The 22,430-nt window shown below is 50.8% G+C and overlaps 1 protein-coding gene across 5 annotated transcripts in view; it reads right to left on the reverse strand.

The window, feature by feature from the left end:
- MYO1D (myosin ID) overlaps positions 1–22,430 on the reverse strand; it is a 155,700-nt gene that overhangs the window by 71,401 nt on the left and 61,869 nt on the right. For 4 of the 5 annotated variants that reach the window (XM_064400167.1, XM_064400168.1, XM_064400169.1 and 1 more), the window contains exons 15-18: positions 20,010–20,176; positions 15,191–15,398; positions 2,080–2,303; positions 25–169 (exon numbers count right to left, since the gene is read on the reverse strand). In XM_064400167.1, coding sequence (XP_064256237.1) covers positions 25–169; positions 2,080–2,303; positions 15,191–15,398; positions 20,010–20,176 — 744 coding nt within the window. The remainder of the gene's footprint in view (positions 1–24; positions 170–2,079; positions 2,304–15,190; positions 15,399–20,009; positions 20,177–22,430) is intronic. The other variant, XM_064400171.1, reaches the window with a different exon arrangement.

Raw genomic sequence — 22,430 nt, forward strand, 5'->3', positions numbered from 1 at the left:
TGAGCCCAGGCCCCCCTCACTCACCAGTGCGATGTAGTTGCCCTGCCAGGCTCTCTGGAGGCCAATGTCAGCCCTGTGGCCCTTCAGCAGCTCCATGGCAGCCACCTTGGCCCTCAGCTGAGGCAGCAGCTCTGGGGGCACGCTCCGGATGAGCTCGGCCGCTCTCCACCTGCCACCAAAGCAAGGCCTGGGTCAGCCCCAGCCTGGACCTCGCCCAGGAAGGACTCCTGCTGCCAGAGCAGCAGCACAAGGACACCCTCAGAGTCCTGCCCAGGTGTTCCTAAAGCTGCAAAGGTCAGTTGATGTTTTAAAGTCATGTCTCACCTCCAACCTGACAGGTCTGGGTGCCACACTCCCTATCCCACACCACAAGTCAACCACTGCTGCATGTATTTGCAAGCCCATTTTTGGGCTCATTTACAGCACCATTCTCCTCTAACAGCTGAATTTGGCCCCTCAGTTCCAACTGCACCATGGAACAGGGCATGGCAGCCCATCCATTGCCCCATACCACACCCCAGCCTTCAGCAGCAGCAGGGTAAATGCTATAAAAAGGCTTTTTAGCAGCCAAAATTCTGTAGTTCTGGTAACTGAGCTAATTCTGAAAGCAGGACTCTCTCCCCAGACAGGCTGTGGGTGGATGGATGTCTCTCCTGAAGAGACAGCTGGAGAAAATAACAAAGCTGACTTGATCTAAAGCTGCTGGAACTGCCCTGCAAGCTGATGGCTGGACAGGAGGTCTCTGAAAGCCCCTCCAGACAACATTTCTCTTATTCAGCCACTTTCAGAAGTCATCATTTCTCAAACTGGAATTGTAACTACTTTGCCTACAGCTTCCCAGGGGAAAAAAAACCACCAGCCTTTAGATACTGGGAGGTTTAATGAAGGTACAAACACCTGTTCTGCACACAGAACATGGGTGACAAGGGGAACATCACTCATTTTACTGCAGAAAAACACTAAGTTACTACAAGAAATCTTGAGGAAATCCAGAAAATTCTTTTTCTCTCCTCCTCATCCAAAAGCAGCTGCTCCTTCTTTTCAAAACCAACCACAAAGGCCAGAAAGGGGCCAAGGAAGGAAACACAATGTTTATCATAATGGAACAACCCGGCCTGGTGCCCTTGGCCATGGCATGGGGTGAAACTGGATGGGCTTTAAGATCAAAAGCACTCTAGGGTTCTGTGATTCAACAGTAAATCTTTGGATCAGAATTATCTGCCTGGTCAAGGGCATGAAGCCAGCAACACCCAAATCATATCCTTCAGCCAGATGTCCCTGGGACTGATGCCTTGTGAAGGCTGACCTAGAACAGAGACTAAATAGAGCTAAAGAATAAAATAGGAATTCATTAGGAGGCCTTAACGGATCCTTGGGTAGTACAAGAGCCCAGCCAGGGCTACACCTCAGATGAACTTAAAATGCTCACAAAATGCTCCAGTGGTCACAGGGTCTCTCACTTTTATAAGTTTTGGTCTATTAGCATATTGTGTTGTCATCATATTGCAAAAATTCCATACTGTTGTCTCCTTATCACAAAAGTTTCATAACTTCTTGGTGTTTTCTCATGGGCAGCTCTTCAGAGCACTGTCTCTTTCTTCCTCACAAAGCAGCCAACTGACTCCAGTTCCCTTCTCAGCCAGACAAGACACTCTTTCATAGCACTCTTCTTCTCACTGGTCACCGCTGTGGCCTGTTAAAGTCAGGCCTGTTCCTCATCTTTGGTAATTGGCCCAGCTGCAACTCCTTAGGGGTGAGATTACTATCTGCACTATCTTTATTTTCTTATATTCCATCCCCCCACATATTGGAGTTCATTGTCCAATTACAGCTTTAGCCCATGCAGTCCCATCCTTGTTTTTCTCTCCTCAGCCCACGTTGTTTCTGCTCTTGGGCCTGAGATTTGGATCATTTGTCCTTGGTCCCCAGCTGGAGCAGGAATTGCTTTGTCTCCCTGCTCTGTGCAGAGAGCTCACCATCCCCTCATGTGAAGCCCAGACCCACGCACTAAAGCAGCACAGAACCTGGAAAATAGAAAAGCTCAAACCTGCAGCAGCAGGCGCGCCGCGGGGGCCGTACCTGTGGTAGATGTCCTGCAGAGCCTCCTGGAAGCGGAGCAGCACCTTGGGCGGCGCGGGCCAGGCGATGGCGCGGCCGCGGTCGGGCAGCTGGCGCACGCCGCGGAAGCGCCGCAGGAGCTCGCGCAGGTGGGCGCGCACCTTGTGGCGCCGGTAGTGGCGCGCGATGGCCCGCGCCGCCCGCGCCCGCCGGTAGCGCAGCCGCGCCAGCGCGCCCCTCCACACCTGCGGGACACAAGCGGGCCGTCAGCGGAACTGCTGGGCTCCTCCTGGGCTGCACAGGTTCGTCATGTCATTGCGAGGGAAGGGAGTTCCCGCTGCCGGCCAAATTCAGGTAGAGCACGACTGAAACACCGTGTTTGTGACTGAGATCTCCATGTGAGGAAGGCATGGGGCAGAGGAGGCCACAGCAATGATCAAACGGCTGCTCTGGAGCCAGGCTGGGAGAGCTGGGGGTGCTCACCTGCAGAGGAGAAGCTCCAGGGAGAGCTCAGAGCCCCTTGCCGGGCCTGAAGGGGCTCAGGAGAGCTGGAGAGGGACTGGGGACAAGGGATGGAGGGACAGGAGCCAGGGAATGGCTCCCACTGCCAGAGGGCAGGGATGGATGGGATACTGGGAATTAGGAATTGCTCCCTGGCAGGGTGGGCAGGCCCTGGCACAGGGTGCCCAGAGCAGCTGGGGCTGCCCCTGGATCCCTGGCAGTGCCCAAGGCCAGGCTGGACACTGGGGCTGGAGCAGCCTGGGGCAGGGGAAGGTGTCCCTGTCTGTGGCAGAGTGTGGCACCAGATGAGTCTCTTCCAACCCAAACCATTCCATGATTCTGTGCTAATTGAGAACAATTATTGAGAAACAATTTTAACTCTGATTAAAGAAAAGATTGCTCTGAAAATAGCCTGGGGAATATCTATTCTGGCCATGTGTGGAAAAACAAACAAATATACAAACCAAAGGCTATTCCCCAAACTTCTGGGATGGGGCCCAGCTTCTCCAGTGTCACTGTGAGTTGTATTTTGCCTGGAGAGAACCACAAGCAGAACACGCAGCAACTCATGGGCTTCTCCTGGCACCCCCTGCCAGAGGACACTCTGGGAAGTGATGCTGGAAGGCTGCTCCAGTGCTGACGTGGCTGTGACAGTGACAGTGCATGTGGCTGAGACAGTGACAGTGCACAACACCAGCCACCAAGGAGGAACCCCAGGCAGGTGGAAGGTGCTGCTGCCATCCTGTAAGCAGAGGAACTGGCATTCCCTGGCATTCCCCAGGGATCCTTCCCCACCTGTACTCACCCTCCAACACAACCCACCAAGCAGAAGACTGTATTTATTTTCCTTGCATAATTGAACTGGAAGGATAACGAGCCTCCCTGCTCACCACAGTCCTGTCACAGACTTTATTTTCCTCTGAGAAAGATCCCACAGCACTGCTGGTGCACATCAAGCCTTCTATTTACAGAAGGATTAATTAACTACCTGAGGCTGTTTTCAACACAACAGTTGCTTTGTGGAGCTGATGTCAGAGGCTCTCCTGACAGCTTCACTGACAATCCTGCCATGCAGCCCAGAAAAGCCCATGCAGCAACCAGTGCAGAGCTGTGAGGGGCTGCTGCTCTCTGGACATGCTCAGTTTAAAGAGAAACACAGAGGTTTTGGGTCCCCAACTGTTCAGAAGCAGAGAACTCTCTTCTTTCTACCTCTGTTAGAGTTCTCTCTCCTCGTTCTCCTTCGGCCTCACTGTCCCTGTGGGGGATGTCTCCCTTTCCCTACAGACACAACCCATGAGCTCTGGCTGAGCCTGGGCAGCTCTTGAGCACCCAGCACTTTATGGAGCATCAAACTCATCAGTGGAGCCCATTTGTGCTCTTACACACCAGAACAGAGCCCAGACCCTGCACAATCCTGCCCACATAGAATCACAGCATTACAGAATGATTTGGGTTGGGAAAAACCTGAAAGATCCTCCAGTGCCACCCCTGCCATGGCAGGGACACCTCCCACTGTCCCAGGCTGCTCCCAGCCCCAGTGTCCAGCCTGGCCTTGGGCACTGCCAGGGATCCAGGGGCAGCCCCAGCTGCTCTGGGCACCCTGTGCCAGGGCCTGCCCACCCTCCCAGGGAACAATTCCTCATTCCCAAGATCCCATCCATCCCTGCCCTCTGGCAGTGGGAGCCATTCCCTGTGTCTCATCCCTCCATCCCTTGTCCCCAGTCCCTCTCCAGCTCTCCTGGAGCTCTTTTAATGCCTGGAGGGGCTCTGAGCTCTCCCTGGAACCCCCCTTCTCCAGGCTGAACATCTCTCCTAGTGGAAGGTGTCCCTGCCCCTGGCAAGGGGTGGCACTGGATGGTTTGACACCTGAGAACAGCCCAAGGTGGCTGAAGGCAAGGAGCTCCATGGCAGCCTCAGCCCCTGCCAGGGCTGCTCTCCAGGGAGGGTGTGGGGATAAAGAGCATTTCAGTGGCTGAGGGAAGAGTTGGGGAAGCAAGGCAGGACATGGGACAGTGAAGAGAAAGGCAAGAGCAGGAAGCACAAAAGCCACAGCAGAAACCAGCACTGCTGGTTTCAGCACACCAACCAAACCCAGGGAGCTGGGACTGAGAACCTCATCCCTGTGTGCAGCTAAAATAATAAACAACATGTTCCTTTTTTATTCCTTGAGGCCATTAGACAGAGGAGGCAGCACCCCCTGCACACGTGCTGTGCTCAGCAGTCACTGCTGCCACACTCAGTTACCACTGTGGTTTTAGCTCAGACCTGGTGCAGCTTCAGCCTTGCAAAGGCCCTCAGAGCTGCTGGGAAGCTCAAGGCTCAAAGCTTCCTGCCTAAACCAGACTTGCACAAGGCCTGGATTTCACCCAAAGAGTGTAAGGCTGGATTAAAGCTGGCATTTCCCTGTCTGAGGGCAGGGCAGAGCAGGCTCTGAAACTCTGAATTTGACAGAATCACCAGCTAGGATCCAAAAACTGAGCATCCAAAGAGTACTGGGGAAATTTTTTAAAAGCAAAGAAGATTTGGATTGCGTGAGATACTTAAGCATAGACTGAAGAGTCATAAAATATACCTGTAAGGGATGTATGGACAACAAACAAAATCAACTGGGCAAAACCCTACTGCCAATTTCTCATTTTTGAATTTAATAAGAACAGAAATGAGGAACAAAGGGCTCCAGGCTGCAGTGAACAGTCCTTGGGTATTACAGAGGACCTCAAGAAAAGAACACACACAGTAAATCCCTGTAAGCTGCTCAAGACTTTGCAAAGCCTCACTGCTGTCAGCTGTTCCCTGGACCATTTGAGACACAGAACAAAGTCTTGGTTTTGCTTCCTTGGGCTGAAGCAGACATGCTGTTGAGGGAAGTCTCTTGCTGTGGTTACTTCTCCCACCAGTCAGACATCCCTGGAACAAAGGCTGGAACAGATTGCCCCGATGTTGTATCAGCTGCATCGCTGCAGAAATTGGCTTCACAGCAAGAGGTGTCACAATTGTACAAACACTGGCCTCCCAAATCCAATTATCCAGCTCAGACATGCCCCTGGCTACACACACAGCAAACCATTAATGAAAAGCATGTTCTCAAATCAAGTTGTCATAACTGGAGAACCCCCTGCCAGTGAGGACCTTCCATGGCACCACGGCAGCGCCTCAAAGGTGAGGAAACAGTCAAAGGGAAGGACAAACTTCTCCCAGGGAATGGGGGACAAATACTTTCTAAATTAACTGTTTTTCTGGCTTGGTGGTTTTCTTTTCCACTGCAGGGCTCATTGCAGCTCAAAGAAGCCCCTCAGTAATGCTGAGCTGCCACGGTGACTTGGCTGCCCCATGGTCCCATGGAGCCTTCCAGAAACATGGAATGGTCAATCCAGGGGACAAGAGGAGGGGTCAAAGCACAGAACTCCCTGTTGAGCAGGGACTTTGTGTAGCTGTGAGCAGCAGGACATAGATCAGACAAACAAGGATCACAGAATCTTGGAATCACAGGATGGTTTGGGTTGGAGAGAACCTTAAAAATGATCCAGTTCCAGCCCTCTGCCTTGGGCAACCTTCTGCTATCCCAGATAGCTCCAGGCCCCATCCAGCCTGGCCTTGGACACTTCCAGGGATCCAGGGGCAGCCACAGCTGCTCTGGGCACCCTGTGCCAATGCATTTCCAGAACAAGCAGCTCCAGGAGGCTGGAGTATTCCTGCCAACTCACACCTTCCTCAGGTTTGAATACTCTACCCAATACACCTTTTCAATTCATAACTCAAGAACATTGAGCCCTGTAAGATGAAATGAAACACATCAAATTTCCAGAGGGAAGTTTACACAGCCTGTGACAGATTCTCCTGTTGCAAAGGTACTGCTCTGTTGTGTTTTGGGGGCCAAGGAGGGCCAAACCCCAACAGAAGTATTTGTGCATGCAGGGTTCTCCTTCTCCCCTTTATGCCTTTGCACCCAAGGTAAGTTCCAAGGGAATTTCATGCCCAGTTCCAAAGGGATCCAGTAGATCATCCCTCAGACCTCACAGCCACAGGCATCTCAGAATTCCCACTTCAATCCAGCCACATCCCAGCCAGCTGGGGGCTTCACTGACCTTGCATTTAGAGAGTCCTTATAGCCAGAGTAAACCAGCCTGGGATGGCAGAGCCCTGTGCCATCCCTCCCACAGGCAAGAATAAATCCATACTTCCCGTTCCCCCCTCCTGTGGCTTTCCCTGCTGGTTAACCCGATTTCCCATGGGAATGAGACTGAAGATCACCCTGTCCCTGCCTGACCTCCTGAGATTGCCCTGACAGCTCCTGAATCCTGAGCCAGCTCCCAGCCAAGCTGACAGAGGAGCAGGAGCCTCCACGAGGCCAAGTCCCTTTATCTTTCAGGAAAAATCAGCCACAGGGCAGAAGGAGCCTGAAATCAGAGTGACATTGCTGGAACAGCTTCAGCTCCAGTTCCAGAGCCATCTGCCTCCCCAGATCCCAAATCCCAACCAGCAGACACAGAGCCACCAACTGCCAGCCAAGCACCACAGGCAGAGGAGCCCAGGAGGGCCTGGCAGCATCCCAGAGGATGAGGGGCTGGAAATGTGTGTGGGGCACGAGGGAGGGGCTGGAGGAGGCCATGGCTCCCAAAGAACCAGTTTGGTGGCAGTTTTCCAAGTGCCCCTCTGGAGCAGCCTCCAGGGCAGTGCCATCGATCAGAGCCCAGCCCAGGGACCGAGCAGCAGCAGAGGGACAGGACATGGAGTGGATTGTCCCCAGGGGGAAAGCACCAGGAGACACAGCAGGGGAGGGGAACAACCAGCAGCATGAGCTGATTCCTCAGTGTGAGCAAGCAGGGAAGGGCCCACGAGCAAACCACGGACACAAGAGCAGAGACAATGAGGATTATGTTGGAAAGAAAATGGAAAGAAAAAGGAGGGGTTTTTTTGGCTTAAACTCCCCCCCCCCCAAAAGCACTATAAACCAAACAACAAACCAAGAAACATTCCCTTATCCAGCTCCCACCCATGGTCTCTCCTCACCTCTTTCAATATCTTTGCCTTCTCTATGTTTGTCCTCCTAAAATTCGGGGGAGGAAAAATGAAGAAGGCAATGGAAATCAGGACTGAAGGGCTAAGACAGGGATAGAGAGAAAGGAAAAGGTTGGAAAAACAAAGTCTGAACACAGCTCAACCTCTTGACCATTACAAAGAATATTTATTTCTATACAGCTGCTCCCAGTGAGGAAGTTCTTTCTTCGCTCTCCAGAGACCTCTGCCAACTCCACAGTGTTTTAAATGAGATGTTTCACAGAAACATCAACCATGGAATCCCAAACCCCAGCTGGAAGGGACCTTAAAGCCCATCCAGTCCCACTCCTGCCAGGGGCAGCTCCCACTATCCCAGGCTGTTCCAAGCCCCATCCAACCCAGCCCTGGACACTCCCAGGGATGGGGCAGCCACAGCTTTCCTCCAGTCCCTTTTATTCCCTCAGTTAAGGCCAACCCAGAGGTGGAAATGACCCCTGGGGACACGAAAAGCTCCAGACCAAGGGATCTCCTTCTGCACAGCCCTGGCTTCAGTGATCCCAGTAGTGTCCCAAGGGATGATCCCACGACTCCCAGTGCAGCAGCTGCTTTGGTAGCTTCTAAAGCAGGGACTTGCACCAACAGCATTCAGCCAAAGCAAGAGACACATCTCAGCTTAAGGGAAGCACTGATTTTTTTTTTCCTAAAGAATATTTAATTCACTTGTTTTTTGATTAAAATTTAATCAATTAAAATTCAGATGAATGGCAGGGGAGATCTGAACATACCTTCAGAATCAGTTTAAAAGCCTCACTGAGCTTCCAACAGAGTTTCCAAGATTAAAGAAACCTCACATCCAAGATCACATCCATCACCTCAGCAGAACATAAATCCTCCACACCCATCTATGCATTACAGCCTTGTCTGCAGGCTGCAGGCTCTCCATGCTCTGAATGTGCCATCAAAAAAACGAGAAAAAAGGGAAGAAAGAAAGGAAAACTATTAAATGGGCCCTACAGAGCACAGGGAAAGCCAGCAGAGCAGCCAGGGTGGGCCCAGGATGCAGCCTTGCCTGTACATCTCCCATGGAAAAAGGGATAATCTAGATTTGACCTAGATGCTGCAATCCCTGTGAATGCAGAAAAAACCCACACAGCTCCCAATCCAAGCACATGAGTGAGCAAACAAATGCCCAGGATTCAGCAAACAAACCCAGCTCAGCTAAATTAAACCCCAGAGTGGTATTTTGGAGCACTTCTGCAAGGAAACAAACCTTGGAAAACTCCTCCATTCCTGCTGCACCACAAACACCTTCTCCCACCACCCTCCTTCGGCCAACCCGGACTGCTCCATGATCAATATTCCATCTGTCCCAACCCCTGGTTTGCCCTCCAGGCAGCCCAGCTGGTGAGAATCAAATCATTCAGGCAGGCAGGAAGCTCCTGCTCAGCTCTGAAGGCTCTCACAGGTTATTCAATATTTAGTGCCAGCGCAGAGGAGCCGCACGCGCAGCGTCACGGGCTCCCACCTCCAGTGCCCCCAGCCCTGACTGCTGCAAGGGCACCTCCACAGGGCAGGGCTGTCACGGAGTGCCTCAGAGCTCACTCACAGCCCCAGGATGTGATCTGCCTTTTCCTGGTTTGAGTAATGTGGACCCCATAAAGGTCTGAGGCAAAGGGTTTAAATCAAAGGCTCCCTGTTCTCCCAGATCACCTCAGAGAGCAGCGAGGGGGAAAAGCTGCTGCATTTGCTGAGAGCTGTTTTCTCTTTCCACATAAGTCAGCTGAACAATGTTCATTCTATTGCTTTGCTTAAAAGCAACAATATTCCACAGGCTGGAAAGAGAGAAGGGTCCCACTCTGAGATTAATTAGCTGGCACTAACAAGAGCATGTTCAATAAGGAACATAAAAACCACCAAAGGAGCCATGCTTCAGCAGGTCCCAGGTGTGGGATGCAGCCCCATCTCAGCTCCAGGTTCCTCCTGCAGCTCCTTCTGCAGCTCAGCCACAGCTGCAGCAAACACCCCCCGTGCCTGGGACAGGGATGAGATCCCCAACCCTGGGAAAGCTCCCAACCATCGCCCAGCATGGAGCTGCTGGTCCTTGGGTGCTCTTTGTGGTGTCCCATGGGCCTGACAGGGCACCTCATAAATCCTGGCTGCACCCTGCAGGACTTCCTGCCTTTGGCAACTCCAGGAACCACAGAATCTCCTGGAGGAATTGTGCTTTTTGCCCTGTTTTACACCACACTGGCAGCTCTGTCACAGCTCAAAGCAGGCTTAAAGAGACCTTGAGGTGCAGCAGATCACAACCTTTGAAAAGGTGGAAAGCTCAGGCACAACAAAAGCTCATTCCCTCCCATGGTAACAATGTGGAAGCATCAGCAGCAAAGGCTGAATCTGCTCTTTCCAATTTGCCTGGGGTACACATGGATGAACATGGAAAAAAATCCTCTCCACCTGTGAAAGGCAGAGCTAGAACCTGGAATGATTTACAAGATCAGAGCCACCAAAGGTTGGTTTAACCAACTCATCAGAGCACAAATGTTCTCTCTGATGTGGCAAGAGGTTCAGGGAAGAGTTTGGGGTTTTGTTTGTGTTTTGTTTTTCCCCACCTGTATTGGAAACAGAAAGCCAAGCTTTAAGGTGGCTCCCACAGCCATGAAGCTCCAGGTGACCCAGCTGGGACACCAGACCCTGGAACAGGCTGTTTCCCTGCTCTCCATACTCTGCTGGACTGTATTTTACACAGTGGTGCACACTCACAGCACCCTCTCTTGCTCAGCAATAATGGATATTTACACTTATTTAGGTTTTAGAGTGTTTCCACAGCATTTCCTGGAGCAGAAGCACATCAAGAAGGTATCCAGGTGTCTCCAGGTACCTGCTACTGAAAGGGCAGGATCCAGCTCTCCTGCTTTTCCCCCACAGGCAAGTCCCCAGTTCTTGCCAGCATGACCATTCCTCCGAAGGCAGCTGAGCCGTTGTGGGGCTAAACTGGCAGAAATTCCCTCTTCTCTTCCATTTTTTTTTTTGTAAGAGGTAAAGCATTTTTAAAATGCTTTGGCATTTTCTGGGGCGAGCAGGGTGGATTTCTTTGCCTCAGTGCCTTCCCTGGAAGCAGGCAGGGATGCTCCTAGCCCAGGGAAGGGGAGCAGCATGGCTGGAGCTGTGGGATCAGTCAGTGTTACTGCAGGGGATGGAGCCAGCTCTTCCTCCTTCCCTGCACCGGGTCCTGGCAGCTCCCAGCCCCTGCTCCTCGGGAAGGAGCCACAGCATCTCCTGTCACAGCTCCTCCCTGCCAGAGCCTCTCCAGACCACAGCCTGGGACCAGGATACAAATCCATATGTCATTACAGACCTGCTCCTGCTGAGAGCCGGCGTGCACAAACACTGCCTGGGGATGGAGAACGCCTGGAGCCAGGGGCAAACCCACTCCGTCCCCTCTGCCTGGGTCACTGGCCCAAACCCTGTCAGGAAACACCTCCTGTGTCCATGGAGGAGCCTCCCCGTGTGGCTGAGGCTTCCCTGTGTCCCGAGCTCCCAGGGCTGGTGGGGCTGGAGCGGGAAGGTGAAACAGGGAACGATGACACGGCTCTGTGCTGCTCTCCCTGCAGGCTGGGGAGTGTTGCCATGGTGATGGCAGCTCCCGAGCCTCTGCAGAGCCCATCTGGCTCCACGGACATGCCGGGATGCCCAAGGACACCTCGGGATGCCCAGGGCACGTCCCAGGGCCGGCCCTGCCCGTCCCAGCCCCCGTTGCTGGGCTGTGTCCCAGGAGGGGCTGGACTGCTCTCAAGGACACCCCTGCTGCTCCCGTGCCAGGCAGGAAGATTTCGGGAGCGATTTCCATCCGCAGCTGTGCCGGCCTGATAAAATGACACCGAAATAGTGCAGTAAATTATAGTGACAGGAGCCATCATCTGCACAGCCCGCACGTGCCGCCTGCCCGGGCTTTCTTCCCCGAACAAAGCTCTGCTCTGCACAGCTAATGAGCCTGTGGGAGCCTTTCCAAGGGCAGGAAAAGCAGCAGAGCTTCATGGCAGCATTTTTTTTTTCATTTTTTATTTGCATGATTAACATTAGAGCTGCTCCATTTGCATTCAGGGTGACAGTCACAGAGCTGGCAGGAGCACAGGTACAGCAAATAAACCCTAAAGCACCACATGAAGCAACCTCAGCTGGGGCTCCTGGAGTGACCCTTTGGTGTGGTGTCCCTGCTGCCATATGGGGTTTGTGACACTGGACACAGCTCTCACTTGCTGAATTCTCCTGGAGCCAGCAAGTTGCCACGGTTAAATCACATCACATCTGCTCACTGACTGCATTGGGGCAGAAGGAAAATTACAGCCTGGAATCTCACTGACATTTTACCACAGGAAAAAAAGGAGTGTGAAAGATAAATCTAAAGGTGAAGACATCCCAGAGATGTGGAACAAAAGAAAGTAAAATTATCTATTTAAACTAGATGTCAGTTTTAATTCGATTTAACCAAACTGGTAAGCACCATTACACAAAGGCAGCAGCACTGTGGAGGGTTAAGGGTCACTGGATGATGAAGCTCCCCAGATAATTAGTGAGTCCCTTCTGGAAAGCCTCCTGATTTGCAGGACACCCATAAGCCACAGAATACACATCATTAGAAAAAGAGCTGTTAAATCTAAATGTGGATTCTTTCACTTACACTCATTCCTGTGCAGAGGAAAACACCCCTGGGCCCCAGGCCGGGATCAGCTGCTCTAAGGCTGCTCTCACATCTGCCTCAGCTTGTGTCACACAAGCGCCCATTGTCACCACACTACATGTCATCTTCTCTTGTCTTTCCCTTTTCCTAAATTCAAATTTGAGGAACTCCAATGCAATAGAAGGCTCAGTTGTTTAAAAGAAAATCAAATCTTTCTAGATGTGCTCAGTTTGCCTCCCTCAGCCTTTGATGCTCACAGTCAAAACTACAGAAGGAAAAAAGAGCAAGAATTAAATTTCCCTGTGAGTTGTTAATGAACAATTGAAAACAAGTTGGGAACAGAAATGACAGGCAAAATTGCCTTGATGCTTTCAGAGCTCAGAGAAGGCCTCATCAGATCCCTCCTCTTTGATTTTTGATTGTTGACTGTACCTTTTCCAGCACTGCCCAACTCCACCGGCCCCATCTGCCGGCAGCAGAGCCAGGGAGGGATCCCAGCCAGGGCTGGGAGCAGAGTTAACAGGAGACAAGAGAAACACTGGAAATGGAGACAAAGGCAAGCTTTTGTCAGGTAGGTTTAACACGGTACAAGGTCTCTAATCCACACCTAATGACACCAGCTCAACACCTTCTCTTTAGCTGATGGGCTGTTTAACGAGCATTTAATGATTCATTGAGTGTTTCTTGGTTTAGCTGTGAGTTCCAGGGCTCTGGAAAGCTCCTCTGCATCCCCTTGCCAGCCCCATTTGAGAGCCTGGTTGAGGAACCTCCCGTGAGTGAAAGCAGAGAGGGCTCAGCTACGGGGAAGGAGCTCTAGGAGGACATCCAGATTTCTCCAGAGTCCTCATTTCCTTGAGCACTAGAGAAGAAGTTTGTCTTTTATGATCATTTATGAAGTAAGTTAGAACTCCCTGAAGATTTCTCACAGAAAAATAACAAAAAGATGCCTCCATGTCCTGTTTCAGTCCTCAGACAGACTCATGGTGGTCCCTCCCCAGCCCAGGGAGAGCAGGACACAGGGCAGGGAGGTTTGTGAAGCACAGGACAACGTGCACCAGCATTTTAATTTCTATCACTTTTGCTGACTGTGGCAACAAGGAAACCCCCAGAAGCACCACAGTTATTCCACACCTGATGCCACACAAACCTATTGCAGAAAAGCCTCTGTGGAGCAAAGGAGTTGATCCATGACACCTAAGCAGGTTATTTACCTTCCAGGGGCAAAAAAAATCCTTTGCCCTGCTGTCTTTGATGCTGAGCTCACTCCAGATCCAGCCCAGACAATGTAATTCTGGAGCTGGCAGCAAACTCACAGAACTGACAAGTTGCTGTTAAAAGTGTGCCTCTCACTGGATTTATCTGAAGGAGGAGCTTGGAGCTCACTGAGCCATGATCTGCTCCCACAGCAACACAGCCTGGGGCTCTGAAATTATTCTCCAGTAGCTGCACCTTGCAATTTCCAAAAAGGTCACCCCTCAATTGCTCCCTTTTTAATATGAAAGCTGGAGTCACCTGGGAGCAAACAGCCCCCCCTGCAGCTTTATTCCACAAGGAGCTCATTAGCTCACCCCATTCCTGGGGAGAAAGAGACTCTGGGTTAGAGCTGTGGCCCTGTGAACTCCCTGAAAGCATCCAAGTGGCTCCAGGCAGGAAATTCCTCCCTAGAACCCCTGGTGAGCACAGCAAAGGATCCAGGAACCCTCCCAGGGGGCATGGGAGCCCCACAGGGCAGCCCAGGGCAGCCCAAGAGAATAAATAGATGGAAAAGTGCTCCACTTTCCAGGGAAGGAAGGTAGGAGAAGATGTTGAGTCTGGGGAAGCTCAGCAGCAGTACATGCTCAGAACAGGGAACAAAACTCTGAACCACAGAGCTCAGAGAAAGGCAGGACCTGCATCCTCACAGCCTGAGCTTGGCCTTTCCAGAATACTCACTGCACACAAGAGGTGCAGAATTCCCTACTAAACCATTCAGCACAACAAGTACCAAGAGACCAACCCTGGACTTGATGCTTTCTGCTCCCATCCTGGTCAAACTGGGTGGGTTTCCAGGAAGGGAATCACATCCAATGCACTGCAGACACCACAAATATGAGTGATCCACAGAACTCAGAGCTTCCAGGGGGGAACTTCTCCTTCAGGCTCTTCCCCATTCAGTCTGCCAGGTTTGGAGAGTTTGTGCAAACCTGTGTTCCCTGCAGAGCTTTTGTTCTGTCAAGTTTTTACACCCATCTGTCAGCAGCAGCAGTTTCTATTTGTGAGGGACAGGAATGGGTTCAGAGGTTCAGTTCTTTCCCAGATTCCAAGAATTTCACACAAGATACACATTTTAAGAAATCAGTTTCTAAAAGTCTTGAACTAATCCACTTTGCCTGGCAGGGCAAGTCAGCCCCACCATTTCTGCTCTTTGCCAGACAGATCTTGCTTGTACAGAGACAGATTTCAGCAACTGCTAACACCAGAGAACCATGGGATGGTTTGTGTTAAAAGGAACCTGAGAGCTCCCCCAGTCCCATCTCCTGCCATGGGCAGGGACACCTTCCACTTGAGCCCATCCAGCCTGGCCTTGGGCACTGCCAGAGATCCAGGGCAGCCACAGCTGCTCTGGGCACCCTGTGCCAGGGCGTGGTGGGACTGGGCTTTAAGGTCCCTCCTGATCCAAACCAGCCTGGAATTCTCTGATTCCACGTTTCAGCTGTAAAAGTCTCTCAAGCTCCCAGGCATCCTCTTTCCACTGAGAAAAGAGCAAGTTTTTAAACAGTGATGAACAACTTTTTAGGTGCTACACCCCTCACTACACCCAGGCTCCAGAGAGCACCATGGAAAGAAGCCTAAAAATATCCAGCAGTGACCAAAGTACAGAAGTCTGGAATCTGTGCAGCAGCAGAGCCAGAAAGGAGAGCAAGGCTGGTTCAAGGAGCTTGAGCTGAGTTTCTGGGGCAGTGGAAGCTGTACCTTCTGCAGGAAGAGGACGATCCTGACGAGCATCTTGGCGTGCAGCTCCTCCAGGGTGAACAGGGTCCGCGGCGTGCGGATGAAGAGCTTGGTCTTGCCGTAGGCCACGTCGTGCTGGAAGCCGTGGCACTCGATGAGCTTCCTCACAGCCTCCTTGTCTGAGGGGAGGTCGTGGTTGGGCCAGGTGAATTCAGAGATCATCTTGTACCTGGAATTAAAAGGTATAATTTACAAAGGTGAACTTGCCACCAAGGTGTTAGAGAAGGGCAAGCTTCAACTGGTTTTAGAAAAAATTATCAATTAAATTGTAATAAAACTGAGTACAGATGGAAGAGTCTGAAGACATCCTCTGCGGGAATCATGATCCTCAAAATACAAGGAAAATTAATAAAGAAGAGGCATGATTTTGTGAGATGCTGCAAAATAATACTGGGAGGAGCTCAATCCATCAGCACTGAACTGATGCAAAGGAACAAACTTAGCATTGGCCTCCTGCAGATTTGTCCCATTTTTCACACCTTCAGTATCCAATTTTAATTTTTATTTGTTTGTTTAGGTTGTGTTTGGCTTGGGTTTTTTTTGTTTTGTTCACATTCTGCATGAGAAGCCACCTGCAACCAATTGCTTAGTCAGAAAACCTGGATTTAAAAATTCTGCAAATAATTTTTTCTCGTGCATCACTTTGGGAGTAATTTCTGACAAACTGTGTCACTTCCCCCCACAGCAGAGCTTTGGCTGCCCCAGTCTGTGCAAACACTGCCTGTAAGTGTGGGTTAGCCAATCCTCCCATCCTCACTCTCCAAACTCCATTTTCCAGAGAAATGCAGACTGGAACTAAGACATCTACAAATCAAACCGGGATCAGCCCAAGCTCTGTAAGATTTGCTAGCCCAGGAAATGCTGAGTAGGGGAACAGGCGTTTGCAAAAAGCAACAGTGAATTTTCTGCATAAGATTTATGGACATAACAAGAGCTGGAATAGACGTTTTCCCTGGAATGGAACCCGCAGCCCTGTTCTAAAAAAAACAAGCACCAATCGAGCTCAGCCACTTTGCACTTCAAAGCCCCCAGCCAAGGCAGGCATCAATCTCAAAGCTTCAGACGCTCTCAGCTCTCAGTTACACTTAAACGGCCTCACAATCCCCCTTTTCCTGCGAGCAGCACGGCAGGAGGCTCGGAACAGCCTCCAAGAGCCTGAATGGAAACATCCCAGCGCCCATTCATTCATCAAATTAGCCTTTGGAGGGGGGGAATGGAGGTGCACACTGCGCTTTAGCAGGGAACACCATCCCCGGGGGTTTCAGGGATCTCACTGATAAATAAACAGGATTAAAAACCTCCCTTCAGACTCCCAGGAGAAGATTTAGCACGTGCTGGCAAAAACATTCCTGCTCTCAGACACGGAAACATCAGTGCTCCACACTGGATTCTCTGCCCTGTTCTCATCAGGAAAATGTTCCTGCAATAATTCACTCCCTGGGAAACATCTCTCACCTCGAGACAGTTATGTCAGGGGAAAAAAAAAAAAAAAGAGCAAAGCACTGGTAGGGCACCCCCACCCCAAGCTGGGAACAAGGCTGGGAAACAGACTGGGATCAGGTTTGGAAACAGGCTATGGATCAGGCTGGGATCCAGGCTATGGATCAGGTTCAGACCCAGGCTATGGATCAGGTTTGGACCCAGGCTATGGATCAGGTTGGGAACCAGGCTATGGATCATGTTTGGACCCAGGCTATGGATCAGGCTGGGACCCAGGCTGTGGATCAGGTTTGGATCCAGGCTATGGATCAGGTTTGGATCCAGGCTATGGATCAGGCTGGGACCCAGGCTATGGATCAGGTTGGGACCCAGGCTATGGATCAGGTTGGGACCCAGGCTATGGATCAGGTTTGGATCCAGGCTATGGATCAGGCTGGGACCCAGGCTATGGATCAGGTTGGGACCCAGGCTATGGATCAGGTTGGGACCCAGGCTATGGATCAGGTTGGGACCCAGGCTATGGATCAGGCTGGGATCCAGGCTATGGATCAGGTTCAGACCCAGGCTATGGATCAGGTTTGGACCCAGGCTATGGAACAGACTGGGACCCAGGCTATGGATCAGGTTCAGACCCAAGCTACGGATCAGGATGGGACTCAGGCTATGGATCAGGTTTGGACCCAGGCTACGGATCAGACTGGGACCCAGGCTATGGATCAGGTTTGGACCCAGGCTATGGGCCAGGTCCACCCCATCAAGGAGCTCAGGAGAGAAGGGACTGTCACAGCACCAAAAACCTGCCCCAGGTGTTAAACCCTCCTGCTCCTTCCCACAGGCATTAAAGACACTCCAGAGCTGATGGCCCCCCTCCCTCCCAGCCACAGCAGGTGGAACATCCCAGCTGTCCCTCTGTTCCCATGTCCCCATGGATGTCACACAATGCCACCAACTCCTTCCCTGCAGCACAGGGCATGGCCTGGATGCCACAGCCACTCACACTCCTGGCCTGGTGCTAATTATAGCCAGGCAGGGTCTGGAATCAATCTGCTCCCTGACAGCACAGCCCTGCCCTCTCCTGCCTGCAATCCCCACAGCTTCCCAGGTCACTCAGACATGGAACACTCCCTTCCAAACACCTTTGTTTCTCCTTCCCCTCTGTACCTCCCTATGGAAACACCCAAGGGGGGATGAGGCTGCTCCTGGAGTTAACATTTCCTTCCTTTCCATTAACAGCTCTCCTAAGAACCAAGATTTCTGGAAGCCACTAAATGGTGAAGCTTGAATGGACAATGTTGGGTGTGCAGCTGCAGCTGGGCCTCACTGTCCCTTCCCAGCCTGCTGTCCACAGCTCTCAGTGTGGATTCCAAGCTATGTCTGACATGGCCTGGAGTAGGCATATGGATGCCTCTGTGTGGAAAGGGTTGGGTTACACTCACAAACCCTTTCCTGAAACCCAATCAGCTTTTTTTTAATGGTAATTTATACATTAAACCAAGAGAATGCACCCCATCTGTGTAAGTGCCATGTGTGTCACCCAACCGGATGATGACATGATCACAGGAAGGGACAGCCTGTCCTGGTCCAACAGAAAATACTTCAAACTGGAAAGGGCAGCCTGGCTTGCACAGAGCTCAAAGGAAGGTTTTCTTTATCCAAGGAGAGCTTGAGAAGGACATTTATAATGGTCTTAACTGTGCTTCACTGCATTCCCTACTGGGAGAGAGGAGATATCACCTATCTTACAGGATTTAGGGCTAAATATCAACAAACTCTTCTCCTACAGAAAGAGAAGTTATTTTTCTGATTTTTTTTTAATTTAGAAAAGCCATTGCAGACCAGGCTTGGAGCAGCACCACACACACACACACACAGTGTCTGATCACTCACTCTAGACGTCAAATCCCACACCAGGGCAGGGCAGGACTCCTGTTCCAGCAGCCCAAAAGCTGAAGCAGTTGCCATGTGCTGCTTTGGTTTCCTGGCTGCAAACACTCTGGGGCTGGAGCTCACAGGAGCTCATCAAACATTCATTAAAAACAAAGCAGCTGTTTATATTAATAGTGATTACACAAATCTTAAGAGTAAATTGTAATGAATTCCACATGTGACATGAAAGTACACTCTATCCTTTGCAGAATGGTTCAGGAAACTGAGCTCCAGTGCTGCAGACTGGATTTAGAAAGCCAGAGCCTTTCATTCCACCTTGGGTATCATGATATATCCAGGCAAATCTCCACTGTGAACAGCAAAAGATCTTTCACCAGCACTTTGTTTCTAATTCATGGCATCCCACCTGCTTGGATAGTTTAATTTTTTTTCTATTCTCACAACCCTTTTCTCACCTGATTCAATAACAGAACAAAAATTCCATTCACTGTTCCATCAGAGCATGTTGAACTTGCAGAGCCCACATTAATTTAGTGAAGCCTTAAGACAAATTTCAATCTAAAACATGTCATTTGTCACATGTCTGGTAGGAATTAAGAGGGCAAGAAGAATCAAAACTACATTTAATGGGGTCATGATACCATCCCCCCTTTCAGACTTTCCATTTTAAAATTCAGATGTTTTTCCCACATAATGTCACCAGGCACCATCACGTGCTCCCCCAGACACACCACCTCTTGCTGCAACAATTAGACAATTCAGAGAGAAAACACCAGTTAATTAGCTCAGGTTTTAGGGTGATACTCGGGGGAAGCTCCTCGTTACACATTCCCACTGCAAATTAACACAGACAGTGAGTTTCAGCAGACAAGGAGTTGAGCCTGAGCAGCACAAACACCTCAGCACAGCTGAACCAGGGCGGCCACCTTGGCGTGGCTGAACCAGGGCATCCACACTCCAGTGTGATCTGTTTCAGCCTATCCAGGAGCAGATTTCAACCAAGCACAGCCCCAGGAGCTGGGCAGTGCCCAGCAGCCTGTGGCATTCACATTCTCTGAACAGAGAGAGAGATAATTCTCTCTCACAGGATTTTTCCTGGAGAAGCACAGAGAGAAGAAGATAAAACAATTCTTATCTCTACTTGCTGCTCCTGTTGTTTTTGCACATGTGGAAAGTGCTGGGAAGATTGTTTACCTGAAGTGATTTGTCAATTGGATTCTGCTGAGGATTGTTTTGTTTCCTTGGCCAGCTGGGGAGAAAGCTGTGTCCTGACTGTCGGGAGACACTCACGAGATTTCTTTAGTACGTCATTTAGCATAGTATCTCTTCAATATAGTATAACGTAATATAATATAGTTTTAATAAAGCAATTGTTCAGCCCTCTGAATCAATGGAGTTGGATGCAATCATCCCCACAGTGGGTGCCCTGTTTTTCCTGCAGGCAGCCTCTCACCTGTGCAGGAACTTCTCGTAGGTCTGGCGGTAGGCGAAGCCGGCGCGGCGCACGCGCACGTTCTCCAGCAGCCCCAGGTACTCCACCTGGTGCCGGCAGCGCTCCTCGTCGAAGACGTGCGGGGACTTCTTGTCGTTGGGCTTGATGCAGCGCACGTAGTAGGGCTCCTGGGGACAGAGGACAGCAGTGTCACCCCGGCAGAACGCCCTGGGTGCATCACAACCCTTCCTGCAGCAGCTGTGAGCCCAGCCCACGAGGTCCGGCTGCTCAGCAGAATCAGAAGGTTAAAAGAGAAGTGACAATAACAGTGTTTGAGGAAAGCCTGGATGTGGCACTCAGTGCCATGGCCTGGGTGACAAGGTGGTGGTAGGTCATAGGAAGGACTCAATGGTCTCAAAGGTCTTTTCCACCTTGGCTGATTCTGTGATTCAGTGTTCCCCTCCTTCACACCCTGCCATGACCCCTTACAGGAGCCACATGTCCCCCACTGGAGCTCCACTGGCCTTTGCTGTGCACCCACCCAGGACCACATCCCCTTCCTCCCCTACCATGAGGACAACAACATCAGTCCTCAGAAAAGATCAAACCCATGGAATTCATGGAATTTACTGCCCTGCTGGATATGGCTTTGCCTGCATCACCCTCAAAAGCAGCCTGGTCACTCCATCACTTTTATCTGTGCTGAGCCAAGTCAAACACCTCCAATTCCAACACAGCTGAACGATGGAAATGATGGAGCCCCAAACCCAGCTGCCTCCAGCCCGCCCCTTCCTCAGCACAACCACAGACCCCAGCACGTGAGTTCCCCTTTCTGCACCATCTGGGACTGGCAGGGGGCAGGGAAGATGGAATGGGGATGGGTGGCTTTACTTTACCCTGCAGAAGTCCTGCCCTGTGCTGCTGGGGCTGACCCTGGATGTCCAGGTGAGTCCCATGGGGTCACACTCCTTTCCCTGCCAGCCCTCCTGCACCCTGAGGTAAGCCACACACAGGTCTGTTGGAGCATTTTGATGTTTGCTTTCATTTTTATGAGTTTAAAGGTAGTTTTTGTTTAGGCCAATACAATTTGTAACCAGCACCAGCCTGTGAGGGGTGGCTACAAAGCCTTTAAACTTATGTACTTTCATTGCACTGGCTTTTGGAAGTCATTAATTTCTTCCTCTTCATGGCTGGCCTTTGCTATCCCATTCTAACTTGGTTGGTGTGTGGAAAAGCAATTAATAATCAGAGAACCACAAAACATTCTGAGTTAGATCTCAAGGATCATCCAGTCCAACTCCTGCACAGACACCCCAGCAATCCCACCCTGGGCATCCCTGAGAGCTCCTGGAGCTCTGGCAGCCTCAGGGAGCTCTGGCATTCCCGGGGAGCCTGGGCAGTGCCCAGCACCCTCTCACCTTTCCCTGAGATCCAACCTGACCCTCCCTGGCACAACATCATCTAAAGCCTACCGTGGCTTTACAGATTGTATTCTTCTAACATTAACAGGTAAAACTTTTTAAGCAGCCCTTGCAAAAGGAGTGGCACATCCTGCAGGCTGGCAGAGCCCACCCAGCCTCAGCCTCAGAGAGAACTCCAAGAGGATCCCAGTAGGTCCCAGTATGGCCAGAGGCTGTCAGAGAACATCACAGATACACACAGACTGCAGCATTCCAAAGGCAGCTCTGACATGGGGATAAAGGGAGGAAAACAGCCTGGGTGACATCTTAATGTGGCAAAATGTCACCTTGATAAGCACAGCTGAGACCCAGCAATGACCTTTCAGCAATCTGGACCAGATGAAGCCAATGACTGTGAAATCACCTCTAACACTGCCCTGAGGAACCTGAGGGATCCCAAAAGGGAAAGCCCAGGAATTCTCCAGAGTCTGTTCTGTTCCAGCACTCCTGGATGGCCTCAAGAACCCACACTGGTAAAAAATGGGGAGGAATGGTCTGGAGGGAAAAAAGAGATTAATTTAGTGAGAACAAATGCAAACTTCCACATTTAGGAGAAATAGTTGGTTAATAAAGAATGAAAAACTGATTTGAGCCTGGTGCTAAAGAGATCCAGAAGTTCCAGCTGATGTGAGGCAAATCCCTGTCTCCAGGGATTTCTAGGAAAGGACACAGGAATAGGAAAATTGCAAGACAAAATCCCCAAAACATTTCTAGTTCTCTGAGCATCTCAGGCAGCCAGGGCACTGCAGTTCAAGTGGGAATGTGAGTCAGGGCAAGAAAGAGCAAGGAAGTTCAAAAATCCAGCAAATGTGACTCAGAGGAATTGTGGGTTTAGCCTAGAAGGACCAAGGAGGCACAGAACCCCCCTGGTGGGAGATTTTGTGTATTTAAAGGATAGATATGAGAAAATGCAAACATTCAGCTTTAGGACAAAGAAGTCTTGGTTTTAGCCACAGTGTAAACATTCATATTAATTAAGCTT

Source organism: Passer domesticus, chromosome 27 (genome assembly GCF_036417665.1).
Source record: "Passer domesticus isolate bPasDom1 chromosome 27, bPasDom1.hap1, whole genome shotgun sequence".
Lineage (NCBI taxonomy): Eukaryota > Metazoa > Chordata > Aves > Passeriformes > Passeridae > Passer > Passer domesticus.